At 37.4% G+C, this 16,745-nt stretch overlaps 1 protein-coding gene across 2 annotated transcripts in view; it reads left to right on the forward strand.

Annotated features, from left to right (window-relative positions):
- LOC135117321 (nostrin-like) overlaps positions 1-16,493 on the forward strand; it is a 68,658-nt gene extending 52,165 nt beyond the window's left edge. For both annotated transcript variants that reach the window (XM_064036334.1, XM_064036333.1), the window contains exons 3-14: positions 8,388-8,473; positions 9,257-9,400; positions 9,483-9,564; positions 9,649-9,779; positions 9,978-10,178; positions 10,558-10,693; positions 11,239-11,403; positions 11,805-11,957; positions 12,470-12,622; positions 13,043-13,376; positions 14,324-14,479; positions 15,280-16,493. In XM_064036334.1, the coding sequence (XP_063892404.1) occupies positions 8,388-8,473; positions 9,257-9,400; positions 9,483-9,564; positions 9,649-9,779; positions 9,978-10,178; positions 10,558-10,693; positions 11,239-11,403; positions 11,805-11,957; positions 12,470-12,622; positions 13,043-13,376; positions 14,324-14,479; positions 15,280-15,395 (1,857 nt within the window). In that variant the 3' untranslated portion in view covers positions 15,396-16,493. The remainder of the gene's footprint in view (positions 1-8,387; positions 8,474-9,256; positions 9,401-9,482; positions 9,565-9,648; positions 9,780-9,977; positions 10,179-10,557; positions 10,694-11,238; positions 11,404-11,804; positions 11,958-12,469; positions 12,623-13,042; positions 13,377-14,323; positions 14,480-15,279) is intronic.
- Positions 16,494-16,745: the final 252 nt, after the last annotated feature.

Here is a 16,745-nt window from a genome sequence, read left to right on the forward strand (position 1 = left end):
ACCAGTTATTCTTGAGATTAGCGCGTTCAAACAAACAAACTCTTCAGGTGTATAGCATTAGTTCCACCTGCGGTTTATTTTCGTCCTGAGGGAACAACTTCGTGCATCTGGATAAAATGTAGCCTATATGTTACACTGATACGTTAGCTTTACCACTGGGAAGCTTCATAATAATCCATTCAAAAGTTTGTGGCAAAAATGGGCAACATTTAAAAAAAACATAGGTACTAAGTTACTTTTTTACTAAGTTTCGCGAAATTAATATTGCTAAGTAAGATCTAGGGGTCCCAGGAACAGCTCTTTCTTGAGCAGTGATAATTATTGTTCATATCTTTGTCATTCAAATTATTCTTCGGGTAATCCATTCATCACTAATTTCGTCTGCCTTCTTGCAAAACGTGTTGAGTATGCCTGACTTGCAGTTAACGTATCTATAAGGTACTTTCGCTCTTATACCATTCAAATCTTCGATTTACACACTTATATAAACATATAAAAAAACTTTGATTCATTCACTGACTTATAAACAGCTTTTTGATGACACAGAAACAGGAAAAAAATATAATTATACCACGATGATGCATAGGTCTGAACTCCGGATTGTCAGTTTGCTAACTACGGTGGTTTCAATAAAATATCTATCTTTATTTTGATTAATAGAGATAGAATTTTGTCATTTGCCCCTATACAAGTAATGTAAAAATATTATTATGTAACCGAGTCTCTGTGGACTTATTGCCTTCTTTAAAAAAATGTCCATGGAATTTCTTGCCGGCTCTTCTCCACTTTTTGGAAACGTGCAACTAGTGTGATTCATAAGAGCCAGGAAAGGCCTATTTGAAACAAAAACATTTGATTTTGATTATGCATCTGGTAAGCAATTCAACAAATAAATAGGTATTAGAAACGGCCGTAAACTGTTCTTAAAGTTCGCCAATAAACTTGCGTGCATAAAAAAGTGAGTAAACAAACACAGATATCATCGACTCAAGAGGTTAAACACTTGACTTGACCTCAGAGGTCAATAATTCAAGGTCAATGTCACGTTTACCTTAGATTATATCTGGAGCATGGGAACTTTAGCAGAAAGTGAAAACTATGGCATCTTCACGCTATGTAGGTAAAGTGTGTTTTGTTCGTCATCCCGGAAAACCTGAGGAAAAATAACGTATAGCTGAACATAGTATTGACGTAAAATATTAAAGTTATATACGTCATTACCTAATTTTAATTAAGTCATATTTAAACATGGCTAACTGTGGTTTGTCGCTTTATTGATTCAAATGTAGGTGTTTAAAAGTTTGTAAAAATCCTTTGCAACCTTTGACTGTTAGACCGAGAACGAACAGTAATAAAACCTGTTTTTTATTACGTAATAAAATGTACACTATTGGCACACCACATAATTACAGATATAATAATATTAAATGACTTATATAGGTAGCATCTTGAGATCGCAAATGTTGAGAAAAGCAAACAAAAACTAAAAAACTTGAAGACAGATTCAATTATCAATTCAATTCTATGTATGCACATAAAACAAAAAAACTGCGAATGATGACTACAGAAAAATATAACAAACCAAATTGAAGACATGTCCAAATGTATGTAATACGTAATTTCTGTAATAGCGTGCTCGTAACAGCGTGCAATCATTGTCTGTCTGTACGTAACAACTGCATGCTTCACGGGTTGCTATGGCAACCGATTGCAGTTTGTCCAAATTGCTATTGAGTAGTCAAAATCACAGTGCAAACTTTTAGTCGGCCGATAGTTAGTTTGGGCTCATAAATTATAATATGTAGATGGACAAAGGCATTAGCGAGCCGGTATCAGACAGACTAAAAATCTAAAAACTGTTATAAGAATCTGAATAATCTTCAAATGTCAGCGGACTAAAAGTTTGCAGTCTTATAGTAACTGTACGACTTTTAACAAATAATCATTAATTGTATAGCTATTACGGTAAGAATATAGATCTTTTTTTTTGGACAGGAATTTTGTATATTTAGAACGTTGGTTTTCATTCATGTACTTACGTGATTTTCCACTCCTTTTAATCTTGAGCAGAAACTTCGAATGTTCGAAAAACAGATTAATTTGCAAAATCTAAATATCTAGATATAATTGACTGAAACGTAATCAATAATTAACGAAAATAAAAGACTTCAACCAGTTCCGTTAAACAGTAAACAATTTGACAGTCCGTTTGCCGCCTTTTTATCCATGACCATAGACAAAATAAATGAGTTACCAAACTCCATGATTATTACAGTTGAATGTCTTTGACCACAATTCGACTCTGACTTGATGAAAGTGAAATCACTCTAGGTAATTGGGGTAATAGAAAAAGTGAAGTTTTTTACTTGATTATCAGAAAAACTATGTGAAAGTGTAAGTACCACCATGGATAGCTGAGTATTTATTGCATTTTGATGGAGCGATTAAAATATTGTATGTAAACACAAACATAGGATTTTTATACTTTTTTTTTCGGAAAGTAAGCATAGTGTTGTTTTAGCTTATTCCTTCTTGAGTCCACTCCCTTCTTGGTTCCTTGATGCTTCACAGTCCACAGAAAAGTTTGTTTAGTTAAGGTTCAGCACTTTAAAATATAGGTTAATGACCTGTAGTATTTTGACTGCAACAGGCTCGTTTAAAATGGTTCTTATTTATACAGAACCCAGTGACATCCCTCCAATTTATATCTATAACAATAAAACATAGTTTAGTGACCATAATTCACCTAATTCGGGTTCGGTCCGTTTCCATTTTATAATGCGCGCACTTCCCGGGGCTAGCGGAAGCGTGTGCGCAGTTCCACATTCAAATCAGGCGCACCAGCCATATTGAAATCGATACCACAACACTCTAAACTAAAATGAACCTTGTGACGAGGAGTTAGGGTATGTTTTTGATCGTAGTGAAAGCACTGTAAAGAAAGTTATTGTGTGTTTAGTAATGTATGTGTAGGTATAATTTAATTCATTGATGTAAACCACTGAGGCGCGTGACTTGTTCATAAAGGAACGATTTGTTTGTGAACGATGGCTCGACGGTGTAAACTTTTCATTACGACAGCTGATAGAAATTCTGGTAGTAATGTGTGGAGGTGGTTGATGAATAAATAAGCATAATATTTTCACTTATATAGCTTCGGTGGTTAAGTAACAGTAATGTTTTAATACTTCTCACGTAGCGCAAGTTAAGCTTAGAAAGATGGTGGTTTGAACTCTCTTTAATACTGGCGGCTATAAAAAAGTCAACACGCTAAAAGAGGTTCCACTCGTTTAATAACCAATATTTCCTTAACGTACTAATATTGCAGAAAATGCTATAAAAATACTGCCTAAATCCGTATTATTTTTTCGTTACACAGGCTAGTCAAATAAATCCTTTTCAAAAGTACGACAGCTGCGGAAAACGGAACGCAACTGCAATGCATCACCTCGTTATCTTTCCGCGAAAGCAGGATTTAATTGAAGGAAATACACGTCGGTAATGTGTTGGCAAATCATCATTATTTACACACCCCGCCGCGAGAAATCATTCGTAAATATATGTGCTTTATTTATATATAGTAATATTTATTTTCGTATACTGGGCTATGCAATATCGATGACCCATTTTTGATGGGAAATCATCATCAAATGACTCCTCCCGCTGTGGGTACAGCGTGAGGAGATTACACGCCGTAAGGCTTTTACTGACTAAAACCCACCATGTTCCTTCTTAAGCCCTTTATGTACCAGGACCGCGGTAACTCTTTCGGCCGGCGGTAAATCTCGCAGCCCAAATTTTCGACCCCTGGATGAGCAATTTTACAATCTCGATTTCACAATTCGATTCGAGCAGACAAAAATCTTCATTAAACATATACAAAGAAAAGACATAATATGTATTTCCAAATCGAATTAAAAGTAGTTCGCATTGAAAGTCAGGCAGACAGAACTGACAAAACAAACAGAAAAATTAATTATGTATCTATATAAGAAATTGATTTTGAGGTAACCTACCCAAATATTTTTAACGAAAGTAAACACTCAAAAGAATTGAATAAAATAAAAAGAGTTGTTATTATGTCGTATATTAGGAAATCCTTAATTGCCAAGCAACATTTCGTTTGACAGAAGCGAAAATAGGAGTTATTTAAGACCCTTTCAGTGAATATATGTAGTTAAATGTTGCAAATGGCAATAAGTAAGTGTAAAACGTTAACGTATATTGTTTTCCAAATTTCAGCTAAATTTAAATATTGGTAAATAAATCGATCTATTTCAAGAGATCAGGAACTGACCGCTAACCTAGACATTGTAAACTGAAGTTCATATTAATTAGCGCACGCTACTAATTGTTCAAAACAACCCGATTTAGCTGATAGTCCTAATTATTCCGAACTTCCTTCCTTACTGGTTGAAAATTATTGGTTACTACAAATTTTATGTTGTAGATAACAAACAGTACAATTTATGTTGTAAGGGCTACAGCGGATAAATATTTTGCTTCCTCATCATCCTCCGAGCCATTTTCCCAACTATGTTGGGGTCGGCTTCCAGTCTAACCGGATGTAGCTGAGTACCTAGTAGTGCTTCACAAGAAGCGACTGCCTATCCGACCATACCCCTTGGTAAGATTGGTGTCAGACTTACTGGCTTCTGACTACCCGTAACAACTGCCAAGGATGTTTCACGTGCCATCCGAAAAACAATATTTTCCTTCCTATAAGATATAAAACACAATAGAACATCTATGGAAACTATTGCCTTTTCAGATTTATAAACTAGCCATTTCATGATTATGGGTTTTATTATTTGTCTTGTAATGTTAACGAGGAAAAAGTAGTATTCATCTTAAATAACAATCAATGAAGAAACTGTCGGAGAATTCAGAAAGTTACGATGTCTGCGTTTCTTTGACGAACACCTGTGGTAAAGCTACAATATAGTATATTGACATATAAGGCATAAGCTAGAATAGACACAAGTCCGAAATAATTATTCCCATATCTATTACTTTCTTTACACGTTCATAATATACAGTGTCTCGGAAGGCACAATAACTGTAGGCTGTCATTGAACATATTTGGCAGTCGTTACGGGTAGTCAGAAGCCAGTACCTAAGTCTGACAACCAGCGTTGCCCGGATAACTGAGTTGAAGAGATCAGATAGGCAGTCGCTCCTTGTGAAGCACTGGTACTCAGCTGCATGCTGTTAGACTAGAAGCCGACCTCAACATAGTTGGGAAAAGGCTAGGCAGATGACACGTTTATATACAGACCCCAGAGAAATTGATAACCGAAACTTAACAAAGTTGATAAAATTTGCAAAGTAAATACATTTATAGATAGGTACAAAAGAATCCTTAGGAAGTCAATAATTAACTTCTAGTACATGCCAAGGTATTAATTTCAATACACTTAGTTATATTCTATAGTAATAATGACTTGTAGCTATCATTATCAGTCTAACTCACGACATCTTGTACTGTGCCATTGCAATCTCAACTTTATAACTTAGGATTTAGAATTGGTAATTGTTTAATTTGTTGTGGTTTGTGTAACAGCTGGAAGGAAGAAAAACACGTGTAGGTACAGTCGCGAACGTTAATAGTTGTGCCATTTGCCACTTCGCTTCTGAGTCGTGTAATGTAATCGGTTGCAAAAAATAAATGTTTAACAAAAAAAACCTAAATAAACTTATAGATTTATCTTTGACTAGCTGCTTTCAAGAGGTTTTACCCGGTTCCGAGGGGAACTTACTCCCGTACCCTATAGGTTACAATGCAAACTGTATTTTGTCTCCTATATTGTGTTATCCATGATAGTCTAGCTTCCCAGCACTGAAAGGTTTTCAAATCGGTTCTGTACAATTTCGGAGCCTTTAGGGCACAAAAAATCTTTTTTACATTAGTATAGATAAACTTCTTAGCATACAAGCATCTGACAAGTATCTCTCAAATATAATATGTAACTACAAAAGGTACGAAAGTAGTTAACCATTATTATCCGCGACTGTCATTGATGGTGACTGTACATACAATGAATGATGACGGCAAAGTTAATTGCCAGTGTTGTCGCCGATGTATCACTTTTTACTTGGCTAGCTAACCGAAGATCTTGGTCTCAATGGAAGTCTACATTATCATCTGCGCACATGGAGAACAAAATCTAGTGGAGGTGCCATAACGGAAAATCGCCTAAGAAAGTGGCGCCCAAAATGCGGATGAGCGGGACGAGGATCGTTACTGTTTTCGTATACGCCCACGTTTGAACCCGATCAATTTTTTCGTTCACAGATGGCTCAAAGACCCGATCGCCTCGTTATTTCACTCATAACTGGTCGTTTAGGTACTTTACAAAGGACATGTTTAAAATTTGGCGTACTATATGTAGGACTAATGTACAGTACCTCGAAAAATCCAGAAAAATCGATGGAATCGAGGGATCATTGAAGACTGTTTTAAATATGTTTCCCCATTTTGTTCCCTGTTGTACAATGGTGTACAAAGAGTGAGCCGGGGCTCCATATATTTTCAAACATCTCCTTTGACCTAGAAACTGGCGCCTGACCTTCCTGTATCTAGCTATGGCATCTCCGCTCATCTTTTCTTACTCCATGTCAGCTCAGTCATCTTACTTTCATAGAATCGTCATTGGGGACACTGACAACCGTTGGATCATTTTAGATCTGTGTTTGATTTTAAATGGCTTTTTCTTGCCGTGTGTGATGAGTTTGTTTATGTCCCGTTCTTTTGTTTTTGCTCGGTTTCAAACTCTCAAATGAAACTATTACTAACCATACCTTAATAGTTACCTAAGATCACCATAGATTACCTTTATATTGTGCTAACTTAAAGTACCCAGGAGTGTTTTGCGAAGTTTACGTTGTTAATTTATTAATTTACATTAAGTTTGCATTGCCCTTTTTAAATAATGAAATTCAACACCGATAACTTCTATCAAACTCGATATCGTCTCACTTTGTTTTAGAGTTTATTAACATTTTCACTTTGCGGAAACCTAACTTTAGTTAAACGCCTATCTTATTTGTACTTTCCATCTGAAATCCATGGCAATTACCATGGTTCCTATTCCACATAACATCTTGTACTACATCTATATAATTATGGGAAAAAACAAGCACAAAACACATTGTTACGTCTTAGATCTATAGAAAAAATAACATGATGCTCTTTGCTCTAAGAAAACCACATCTAGATGACGGGTTACCATGACAACGTAATTAAGGATAATTTGATACCAACTTGTTACCACTCGCTATTGTATTTAGACAATGCTAAAATACCTACTTTGCTAATAATGAGATGAAATCTTATGGTCTAACTATAACGATAACCGAACCATTTTCAGTTGTCGAATCGCCGTTTTGATCGGGCGGCAAGTATAGGTAGGTAGGTACTGCTGGCTATGTGAGCTGCCTCCGGTTAGACTGGAAGCCGACCCCAACATAATTAGGGAAAAGGCAGATGACGACAGTTAAATGATGCAACTGTAGATACCTACTGTAAACTGACTGTCTCCATTTTATCTGTGTTAAGGAGAGATTCCACTTCACTGTATGTCTAAACGTCTTCACACTAAAACTTCTGGAACGATTTAAGTGAAATTTGGTACACAGAAAAAGGGTACGAGGCAACTTTTTATCCAGGTGTGAGGAGTTACGTTCTCGGGACGCGGGTTGAGATACCCAGCTAGTACAGCATAAAGTCATTATAAGACTACTAAATTGGTAATCTAACCTAGACGGTTCACACAATGTTTTATTATTCTCATATTACAAGTAGTATAAAAACTGTAATTGTGTCATAAGAAATACAATTACTAGTACGTAGTTGCTTGTCTCTCAGAATTGTGGTGTCACCATGACGTGCTCTGTTGTAGGACTTGAATATGTTTATCGTCTCTTAAACCTTTATCTTAAAGAACTGCCAGTTAAGAAGAAATGTTCTTGTGCAAAAATGTCTTGTACGTTTCTTAATAAGATTTTTTTATTTATTCAGTGCTTACTTACATGTTATTCTAGTACTGAATAGATTTAAATATGAACCCAGATATTCTAAAGCCTGCGACATGACGTATAAGCTAGGTGATAATTACTGGAGCTTGACAAAGGGAGAGCTTAATGTCGAGTTAGGTACGAAATATTGATTTGCGAATCATTTTTGTTTGGTCGTTGGGTACGTATAGGTTAGCTTTTAATCCCGATGCGGGAAATAGTTCCTTAGAGACGGGTAGAATCTTTTTTACTGGTGTAATAATTACGAAGTCTTAGTGTGCTATGAAGGTGTATCTCAAAAGAGTTATTAAAATAAAATATAACCAGGCTGCTGATAAATTAACTAATGTGCGTGTTTTTTTCCATTTCAGGCCCAAAACGGTTTCGACGAGCTCCGTCGCTACGTGAAGCAAGGAAGCGACTTCAGCAAAGAACTCTCATCCATATTACAAGAGAGGTATTTACACCTACCATTGTTTGTTTATACACTATTGGAATTTCATGATGTCATACTCCCAGACCGCTTTTACAATGTACTCACTACGTTGTTTCAACCTTCAGCCGCAAAATAAACAACAAATCCATCACGACAAGAAAGCCACATAATAACGTGTAAGCACCGTAACAATCTTCATAACTGTTTTATAACTTTTTTAATAACTGGTAAATGGTCGCGCATGATTCGGTCGCCGGACGGCTGCCTGAGCGCAAGTCGTGCACGCACCAGATTACCTATCTTATCGGCCTTTCTTCGAAACGTTAACTTTCCAGACATTGCTATAAAACAATACCTTATTGTTTACGAGCAAATCGCTCTAGCAATCCTGCGTTATTCGAGACAACGCAGGCGCAGGGACAATCCGAAAGTTCTCGTCATGCTGTATAATTGATATTACATTGTTCACATGCATAGCTTTCCCCGCGATACACAGATATCGAGCACGTCGTTAAATATTGTTGCATACGAAAGTAAGGGCACGGCAATGGCCACAAAATCAAAAATAGCTCGTCGCGAGGTTCCGCCAAGTGGGCCAAGACGCCCGCCATAAATAACGCGCGCTCTAAAAATTTAAATCCTCCCATTGGCCGAGAATGCATTATCACTGCTTTTACACAACCACAAAGACGAGCGTAAAAACAAATCGTTACGCCACTGCGATTATTTCCTACGAACGTTCGCTTCCGTCACAGATTGTGAAACTGCAGATACCATTAACTTTGTATGATTTGTTCTTTGTAGAATTGAAGCTGAGATATACTACTCAAAATGCCTAGCCAAGCTGGGCACGAAGCTGACCAAAGCCTGCAAGGAGAGCGTCGGCTCCTGCGCAGAGGCCTGGAAACATGTCGCGCTCGAGATGGAGAAACGGGCAGAAATACACAGGTAGCTAAGCATCAACGATTAAACAGCCGCTTATTTCACAAAAATGATAGCATTAGTAACGCTGCAAATTGATCTATTTCAGAAATTACTCAAGCGCTTTGTCTGACGAACTAGTGAAGCCAATGAAACATGTAATCGACAATCAGCTGAAGCTTCGGAAGAAGGTGAGTTACCCAATAGTGGCGAGACGGATAAAAAACCAGAGCATCTTGGTGAATCTTTAATCACTGATGTTAAAACAATTTCAGATCGAAGGCAACGTTGACAAGACCACGCGATCTCTGAGTGACTGGAGAACAGCGGAGGCAAAGTCAAAGAAACACTCTCACACCGCGGCGCGAGAAAACGAAAAGTTACAGGACGCCACGCTGGACATGAGGTCTGCCTATTGCGATACACTTGGCGATGTTAATGGCCTGTGTTTTAATTGAAATAGTAGTTTGAAAGGACATTACATCTGTCAAGTCATTAGAAGGATCCTTCGTTTTGCGATTGCGAATGGCCTGGCGAGTTTTTTGTTCTGTGTGCGTGTTTTAGGGAGTTGGGGATATGTTACTAGCTCCCATTTTCTTTGCAGCCGACTTTCGCGAAGTTCGAGTGTTGGCCACATACCTCATGCGCATTCGATCCTGAGTGCCGCGCGGGCGGAGCGACTGCCCAACGCGACGAGTGAGAAGGACGCAGCTAAGCTTCAGGTGAAGAAGAGGAAGACGGAAGATGCCGTCAAGAAAACTGAAGTGGAATACTACAATGTGTGCGTGCATGCGGAACGAGCTAGGTAAACAAGTAATAATGCTTTAGCGCTAGGAAGTCAAAAGATCAAATTGTTTTATGCTGCTACAATTTTTTGTTGGTCTTAAACGTGATTGAGATTTGGGGCATCTTACTCGAAATTTTAAGATTTGAATACGCTTATATTAGCTTCACTTGTGACTAATTGTGTAAGAAAATCATGGAATCTTAATTTGACCCACTTCCCCGACTACGATTAGGATGAAATTTTGCACACGCTCTGAGTTCTGATGACAATGAATGCCTACCTAAGAAACGTCCTAACATCCAAAAGTTTTGATTCGTGTTAAAAGCGTCTTTTTTAGTTTTTTTAACTATATTTTTTTTTGACCACAAGACCTACAACTGCAATTCCACCTTTCCAGATTGGAATGGGAGACAAGCGTGGTGAAGGGTGCTGGTATGCTGGAGTCTCTCGAGGAGGAAAGACTGGCACAGTTGAAGACCGCAGCCGATTGCTACCTGCGGCTCACGGCCGCCGTGCCAGCACAATTAGCGGAGGTGATTAGTAGTTGTAGTATGAGCTAATATGTTGTTTGTTTTGGTTCCTTGTTTGTGTTGTGCGTCTTTTGTTTTGTAGTGATGATTGGTGACATCAGTCTATTGCTATCTATTGGTTAATAACTAATACGTTAACTAAAACGTAGCTATCATTATCAACTAGTAAATGAACTAAGGACTGGACTCTTTGGGAGACTAAAGAACGGCGACTCAATATAATAATTTGAAAACTTAAATCAAAAAGTTGAAATCCCACCAAAACGTCTAGGTAACTTAAAAGAAACATTTATACTAATAACACATTGTGCCGTAGTGCCACACTTCCATAGAATTTAACCAAAAAGTCATTTAAGTATCTGTCTAAGGCACAAGTTCACCGACATAAACAGACGTTTTTCTTAAAACAACTGTTGACAAATATACAGTTCATCAACCTCCTGCTTTCTTATCTCAGATGATGATCATGATAAATGGTTGTTCAAGAAATTACCAAGCCTAATTTGAAGAAATCTATTTTATCTTTCCTCTTTTCCTGACTTTCCCAGGCCACAAACATACTCCTGAACCCGATAAAGAACGCGAACGCGACAACAGACATGCGAGCGGTTCGCGGCGTGCGCTCCGCCCAGACGGGAGCCAGTGAGCAGCTGCTGCCCGACTTCTACTGCGAGCACACCACGCTGGCCATGAATAGGGAACGACGTAAACAGGTACATATATGTGAGGATTGGAGTCTAAAATGTATTAGGATGTGAATAAATGCCAGTTTGTTGAAAGATTATGTCTGATATATGAGAAAAAATCCAGTTTATCTAGTGAGCCCGGCTGTGGTATAGTTTAAAATGGAAAAATTATTGAATGGCAGTTTTGACTATGATATTAGAGGAGGGCATTTTTTCTCAAAATACATATATTTAAACGATTTAAAACTACCTCTTCTTCTTCTTATTAGTAGAGCAAACCCCACTAAACAAATGTACGGTCTACGTACAATATTACACCTTATCTGTCTTTCATAACCCTCTGAAGCACTCCAAAGCTCGAGTTGAGTTGGAAGTCGAAGTTTTTCTTACATTAAGTATTTGTTCATCAATAACCATTTCATTTGCAGGCGCTGCTAAAGATTCTCCAACTAGTGAAACAAGACATTGAAAGAGAGCGTAAATCTAAGCAAGGTCTGGAGAAGCTATCGATGGCCATCAAGCAAACCCCCACCTTCGGTAACGATGACTCGCAACAAAATGTCGCTGATAAACTATACCATGTGAGTATGAACAACATTATTATAAAATAACCCTTTGAGAACTAAAATTATAAATGTGAAAGAACCTCGAATCTGACTGTGTATCGGGCTTTCACCACAAAATGACTGAACCGATGTTAATGAGGTACTTAAAAGCCTACTAGCCTAGAGCCTGAGAAAGCATTTGGGTACCTAATATTTGGTAGTGGAAAGTAGTTCCTCCTGTCCGGGACGGAGGTGTAACCATGGGACAACCAACAGTACTCAAGCTACTTTTTCAATGCTGAAGATTTCAACAAATATTAAATATTGGACTAAATTGAATTGGAAAAGAATGTATAAACATGGATTGATTGGAAAAAGAGAGACCTAAGTCTAAAGGAATGTAACAGGCTAAGTTAAAAGAATGGAACAGCATTTCCTTCACGGTTCTTCCTTATAGGATAGCTTTGGAACGGTGCTCCTTCGACCTGCAAAAGCGTACCTATCTGGAACAAAGACTTGACTTCTATACGTTATTTTACCCATTTCAGATGAGGAGTATGCTAACATACCTAGAAGCAGTCCGGTACAAGATCACGGCGAGCCTCAACGAGCTGGACAACCGGCCGCCCGCGCAGCACCCCCTCGCAGCACACATACAGATCATACGAGACAAGCAGGGACTGCAGCAGAGTATTCTTAAAGTGAGTAATCATTTCTGACTACATACTGATGTAGGCTTCACTTGACATTAATAAAGAATGCTTGAGTTGACCGATAACACTGTCATACCTAAAAACAACACGGTTCTCTTAAAACAATTGTTTATTATACATTTTCATGTTGAAAGTAAACAGTTGTTTAAAGAAAAATGGACGTTTATATTATGTTGTTGGGGAACTTGGGCCTCAGTAAAAGTATAGGTTTACGGGCACTTTATTTCCCTCAACGAACTGGCGATTCTTGGTGAAGATGTCGCAAAAGTATGCTTTGAGTCAGGAACCTCTGCAGGACAATCTACAAAACAGAAGGATCTACCAAAGTTTCATCAAAATGTGATTGGATTTTGAAGATAAAGACTATTTATTCTCTTACTGCAACTAATTTCCAATTTTTCCTCCCAGGTACCCCCATGGCTCCAAGCGGACTACCAAAGCGAAGTCAACAAGAACCTCACTCCGAACTACACAGCCTTAACGAAGAGCGTGAACGGAGGCGAAGAGAGGGAGCGAAGGGACTCCATCATGAGCCGAGCCTCCAGCAAGTTGAGGATAGAACACCTCTCCTTCAGAAGAAATGCTGATAACAAGAGTGCACCAGTCACTCCTGTGGTAGACCTCCCCACGCCGACGTTGCAGACGCAGACCCTGGATGCTCCTCATCCGCCTGAGAGTCCTCTGGATTGGAGCGAACGTGGAGCTGGTGATGGACTGTCTAATCAACAGGATAGTGACTTTGGTAAGACTGGGTTATTCATTACACTTTTGTTCATGACATTTGCTTCCTGACAGATAGGATAGGATGAAAACTCGAATTGGATAGGTTCTTATGTGTAGGCAATTTCATCGAAATTGAACCAGCTGTTTAACCTTAAAAGAAAAAGAAACTGAAAGTCCAAACTAAAGATAAATGCAAAAAGCCCAATAACAAATTGTGTTAGTTATTTCGCAGTTAATGCATCTTTACAATAAGTACTAACACTACACAAACAAACCAAGAAAGAGCAATAAAAATAAATACCAACAAACAATAAAATACTCAATAACGCAACAGCAAACAAAATGGTCGAACGTATGCAGTTAAGCGGTGTAGGTCAAGCACCTCGAACCACTAGCCAGTCATGCTGAACAAAATAAAATTATGATACAAACAACAAAGGCATTTACGTCCTTTGTTAGCTGTTAGTACATGCCTTTTGAGGGAATTATGCCAATCAGTTTTGGTCACGAAATATCTGTAAAAAATCATAAGAGATATTATAAATTACAACATTATCGCTCGCCATCGATTTCACCCGCTTCTCAAGAGATCTTCTTCCCATGCCGCGATAAAAATAAGCCTATATAGCTTTCCTCATGAATAAGCTACCTACAGGTGATTTTTTTAAACGGACCGGTAGTTTTTAAGATTAAGGCGTTGGAGCAAAGGACCGAAATCTTCAGCTTAGTATACAAGATTATAACTTATCTGGTCTGTCTCCGGTGGTGTAGGATTGCTGTCCCATTGAGCGCAGAGAGTGAAGGAATAGTGAGTGCACTTGTGTCTGCGCAAATGCTCGTGCACTATAATTATGTCCTGCGCAGCTGGCTGATCTCTTTACCTATATGAGAACAGCCGCCGTGGCCTTGTAGGCCATTATAGATGATTATGAATATTTTGATCTTATATTATTTGTACATTTTCAGATGAATTCTCATCGCAGAGTGATAGCTCGACGGATCTGACTGATATAATAAAGAATGAGAACGGTGACGCGGTACCACCGACGCCGTCGCTAGGCAAATGCAGAGCCCTCTATACGTACGAGGCAAGACTGAACGATGAACTTAATTTGACGCCAGGTAATTTATCTTTATTTAGTCTATAGTAGTATAGTACTTAAAATATTAGATATGAAATTAAGGCCCAAGTTGGCCGAAAACAAAATCACTGTTTACTATGAAAAAAAACGGACGTTTATGTAATCGGTGAACTTGGGCTTTAATTTAATATCTAATATTCATATTGTGAGTGAACTGCTATAGTGTAGCTTCCTAAAGGCTTCATTTTATATAGTTTTATCCCTATTGTTGCCTACCTTTTTACACATATATTAGACATTATGTAATGAAAAACATTTGCTATAAATACCTACTTAATGTTGCCGTTTGAATTTAAAAAGAATTTGTATTTTTGACCTTTTTATATTGAAATTAGTGCATGTGTAGATATTATATTTCTTTCTGTGCGCATCTTATTTACCTACTGCTCAGCGATTTTCTGTATACTTTTCTAAAACAGCATTTTCACACTGGCGGATTATCCGCGGGAAAACCGTTAACAACTGCCGGTACAAAAATAACGTTAAAACAGTACGAGCGGTGTCGTTCGGAAAATCGGCGGATGTGAAAACGCTGTTGGTAAAAAAATTTCGATGTCAAAGAAATACAACGTAGGAACTTTTGCTATTAACTTTGATATCCAAACCCTGCCCTGACGTGGTACATTGCAAGCGAGACAACATTTTATTTAATTAAAACAACAATTCAAAAGATCAATGAGACTTACCTACCTCTCATCGTACCTCCCATTCGTCATGATTATGCTAGCTCAATATTTCTCTTTCTTAATTACCAGAATATCTAATTACAAAAACTTTCAGGAGACATAATAAACATCCACGAGAAGCAAGACGACGGCTGGTGGAGTGGAGACCTGAACGGTATCTACGGTATCTTCCCTTCATCATATGTCGAGGAGATCACCACCTGTATATAGAACTGGACATATCCGGACTAGACTGGTACAAACCGGAATTATGCTGTCAACAGTAGTTCGAGCTGCTTAAATGTGTAAACTTACTCGAAGGTCCATTGACTGTTGAACAGTAATTGCTAGAGAAAAAATATTTAATAATGTTTTTTATAAACGATGAAAATTCTTGAAAAATCTGTAGTTTACGCAGTCATTTTGTAAATTAATTTTGGATTCATTTTAATGTCATGTTTAAAAGAAGTGCCAAAATAATAAAAAGATTGCGTGAAACGTTATTTGTTGCTACATAATTATTAGAAATATCATGAATAATATTCTATCTACTACTGTTTAAAATTGATTAGAAAGAAAATCGCGCAAACCGTGTAAGAATATTAGTTCAATTTGTATAAAAAATGTTGTAAATTGAATTCATTGGACTCTATAAAATATGTAGGTAGAGTTATGTAGATACTTTGTATGTTTATATGTGAGTAGAGTCCAAAGATTTATAACCTACTTACGGCATGTAGAAGGCTTTGGAAGCTAAAGAAACATCAACTGTCATAAAATTATTTTTAATTATTAAATACATTTTTTTGTGACATAATGATTGAGCAATGCGATATGATACCTAATATAAATGCATTTCAATAGATATGAAAACAATTCTAAAGCAACGACGATTTGATGGGAATAAGTAACCACTGCTAGTAACGGTTTTATCCACCCTGGCGCCCGGGCAATTTATTTTTTCGGCGACCTATGTTCAAAGCGGTCTGGCGCCCTGAGAAATCACTGCTTAGACCAACATTGATTTTATTTTTTGACCAGAAATGTCATCATAATAACAGTAGTGAGCACTGTGTATTTATGAAAATTACCTACACGAATATTGAAAATAAGTGATATTTATCTATTCATAAGACACGAAAGAATATCTAGACTAATAAGTATTATAAAATGTAAAGTGTTGGAGTTTATGAAATGTATGATAAGTTAAATTAATATATAAGTCGAGGAAGTCGCTATAACATATACACTGAACATGTAAATTATTATGATATAAGTATATAAAATTAAACCAAAGTGTTGTTATACAAATAAATTGTTTAAGAATTATATTTGTGTATTTATTTACGAAAAGTCCCATCGATATGGGCAAAAAAGGGGCATGTTATTGTCATCATCCTCTGAGCCTTTTTCCCAACTATGTTGGGGTCGGCTTCCAGTCTAACCGGATTAAGCTGAGTACCATTGCTTTACAAGGAGCGACTGTGCTGTGTGTGTGAAGGGGCATGTTATTATATAAAAATGAAACGCAAATCTCGTGAGATGACAACAAATTATTTATTAAAATAACGTTCTTACATT

This window comes from Helicoverpa armigera, chromosome 1 (assembly GCF_030705265.1).
Source record: "Helicoverpa armigera isolate CAAS_96S chromosome 1, ASM3070526v1, whole genome shotgun sequence".
In the NCBI taxonomy this organism is placed as follows: domain Eukaryota; kingdom Metazoa; phylum Arthropoda; class Insecta; order Lepidoptera; family Noctuidae; genus Helicoverpa; species Helicoverpa armigera.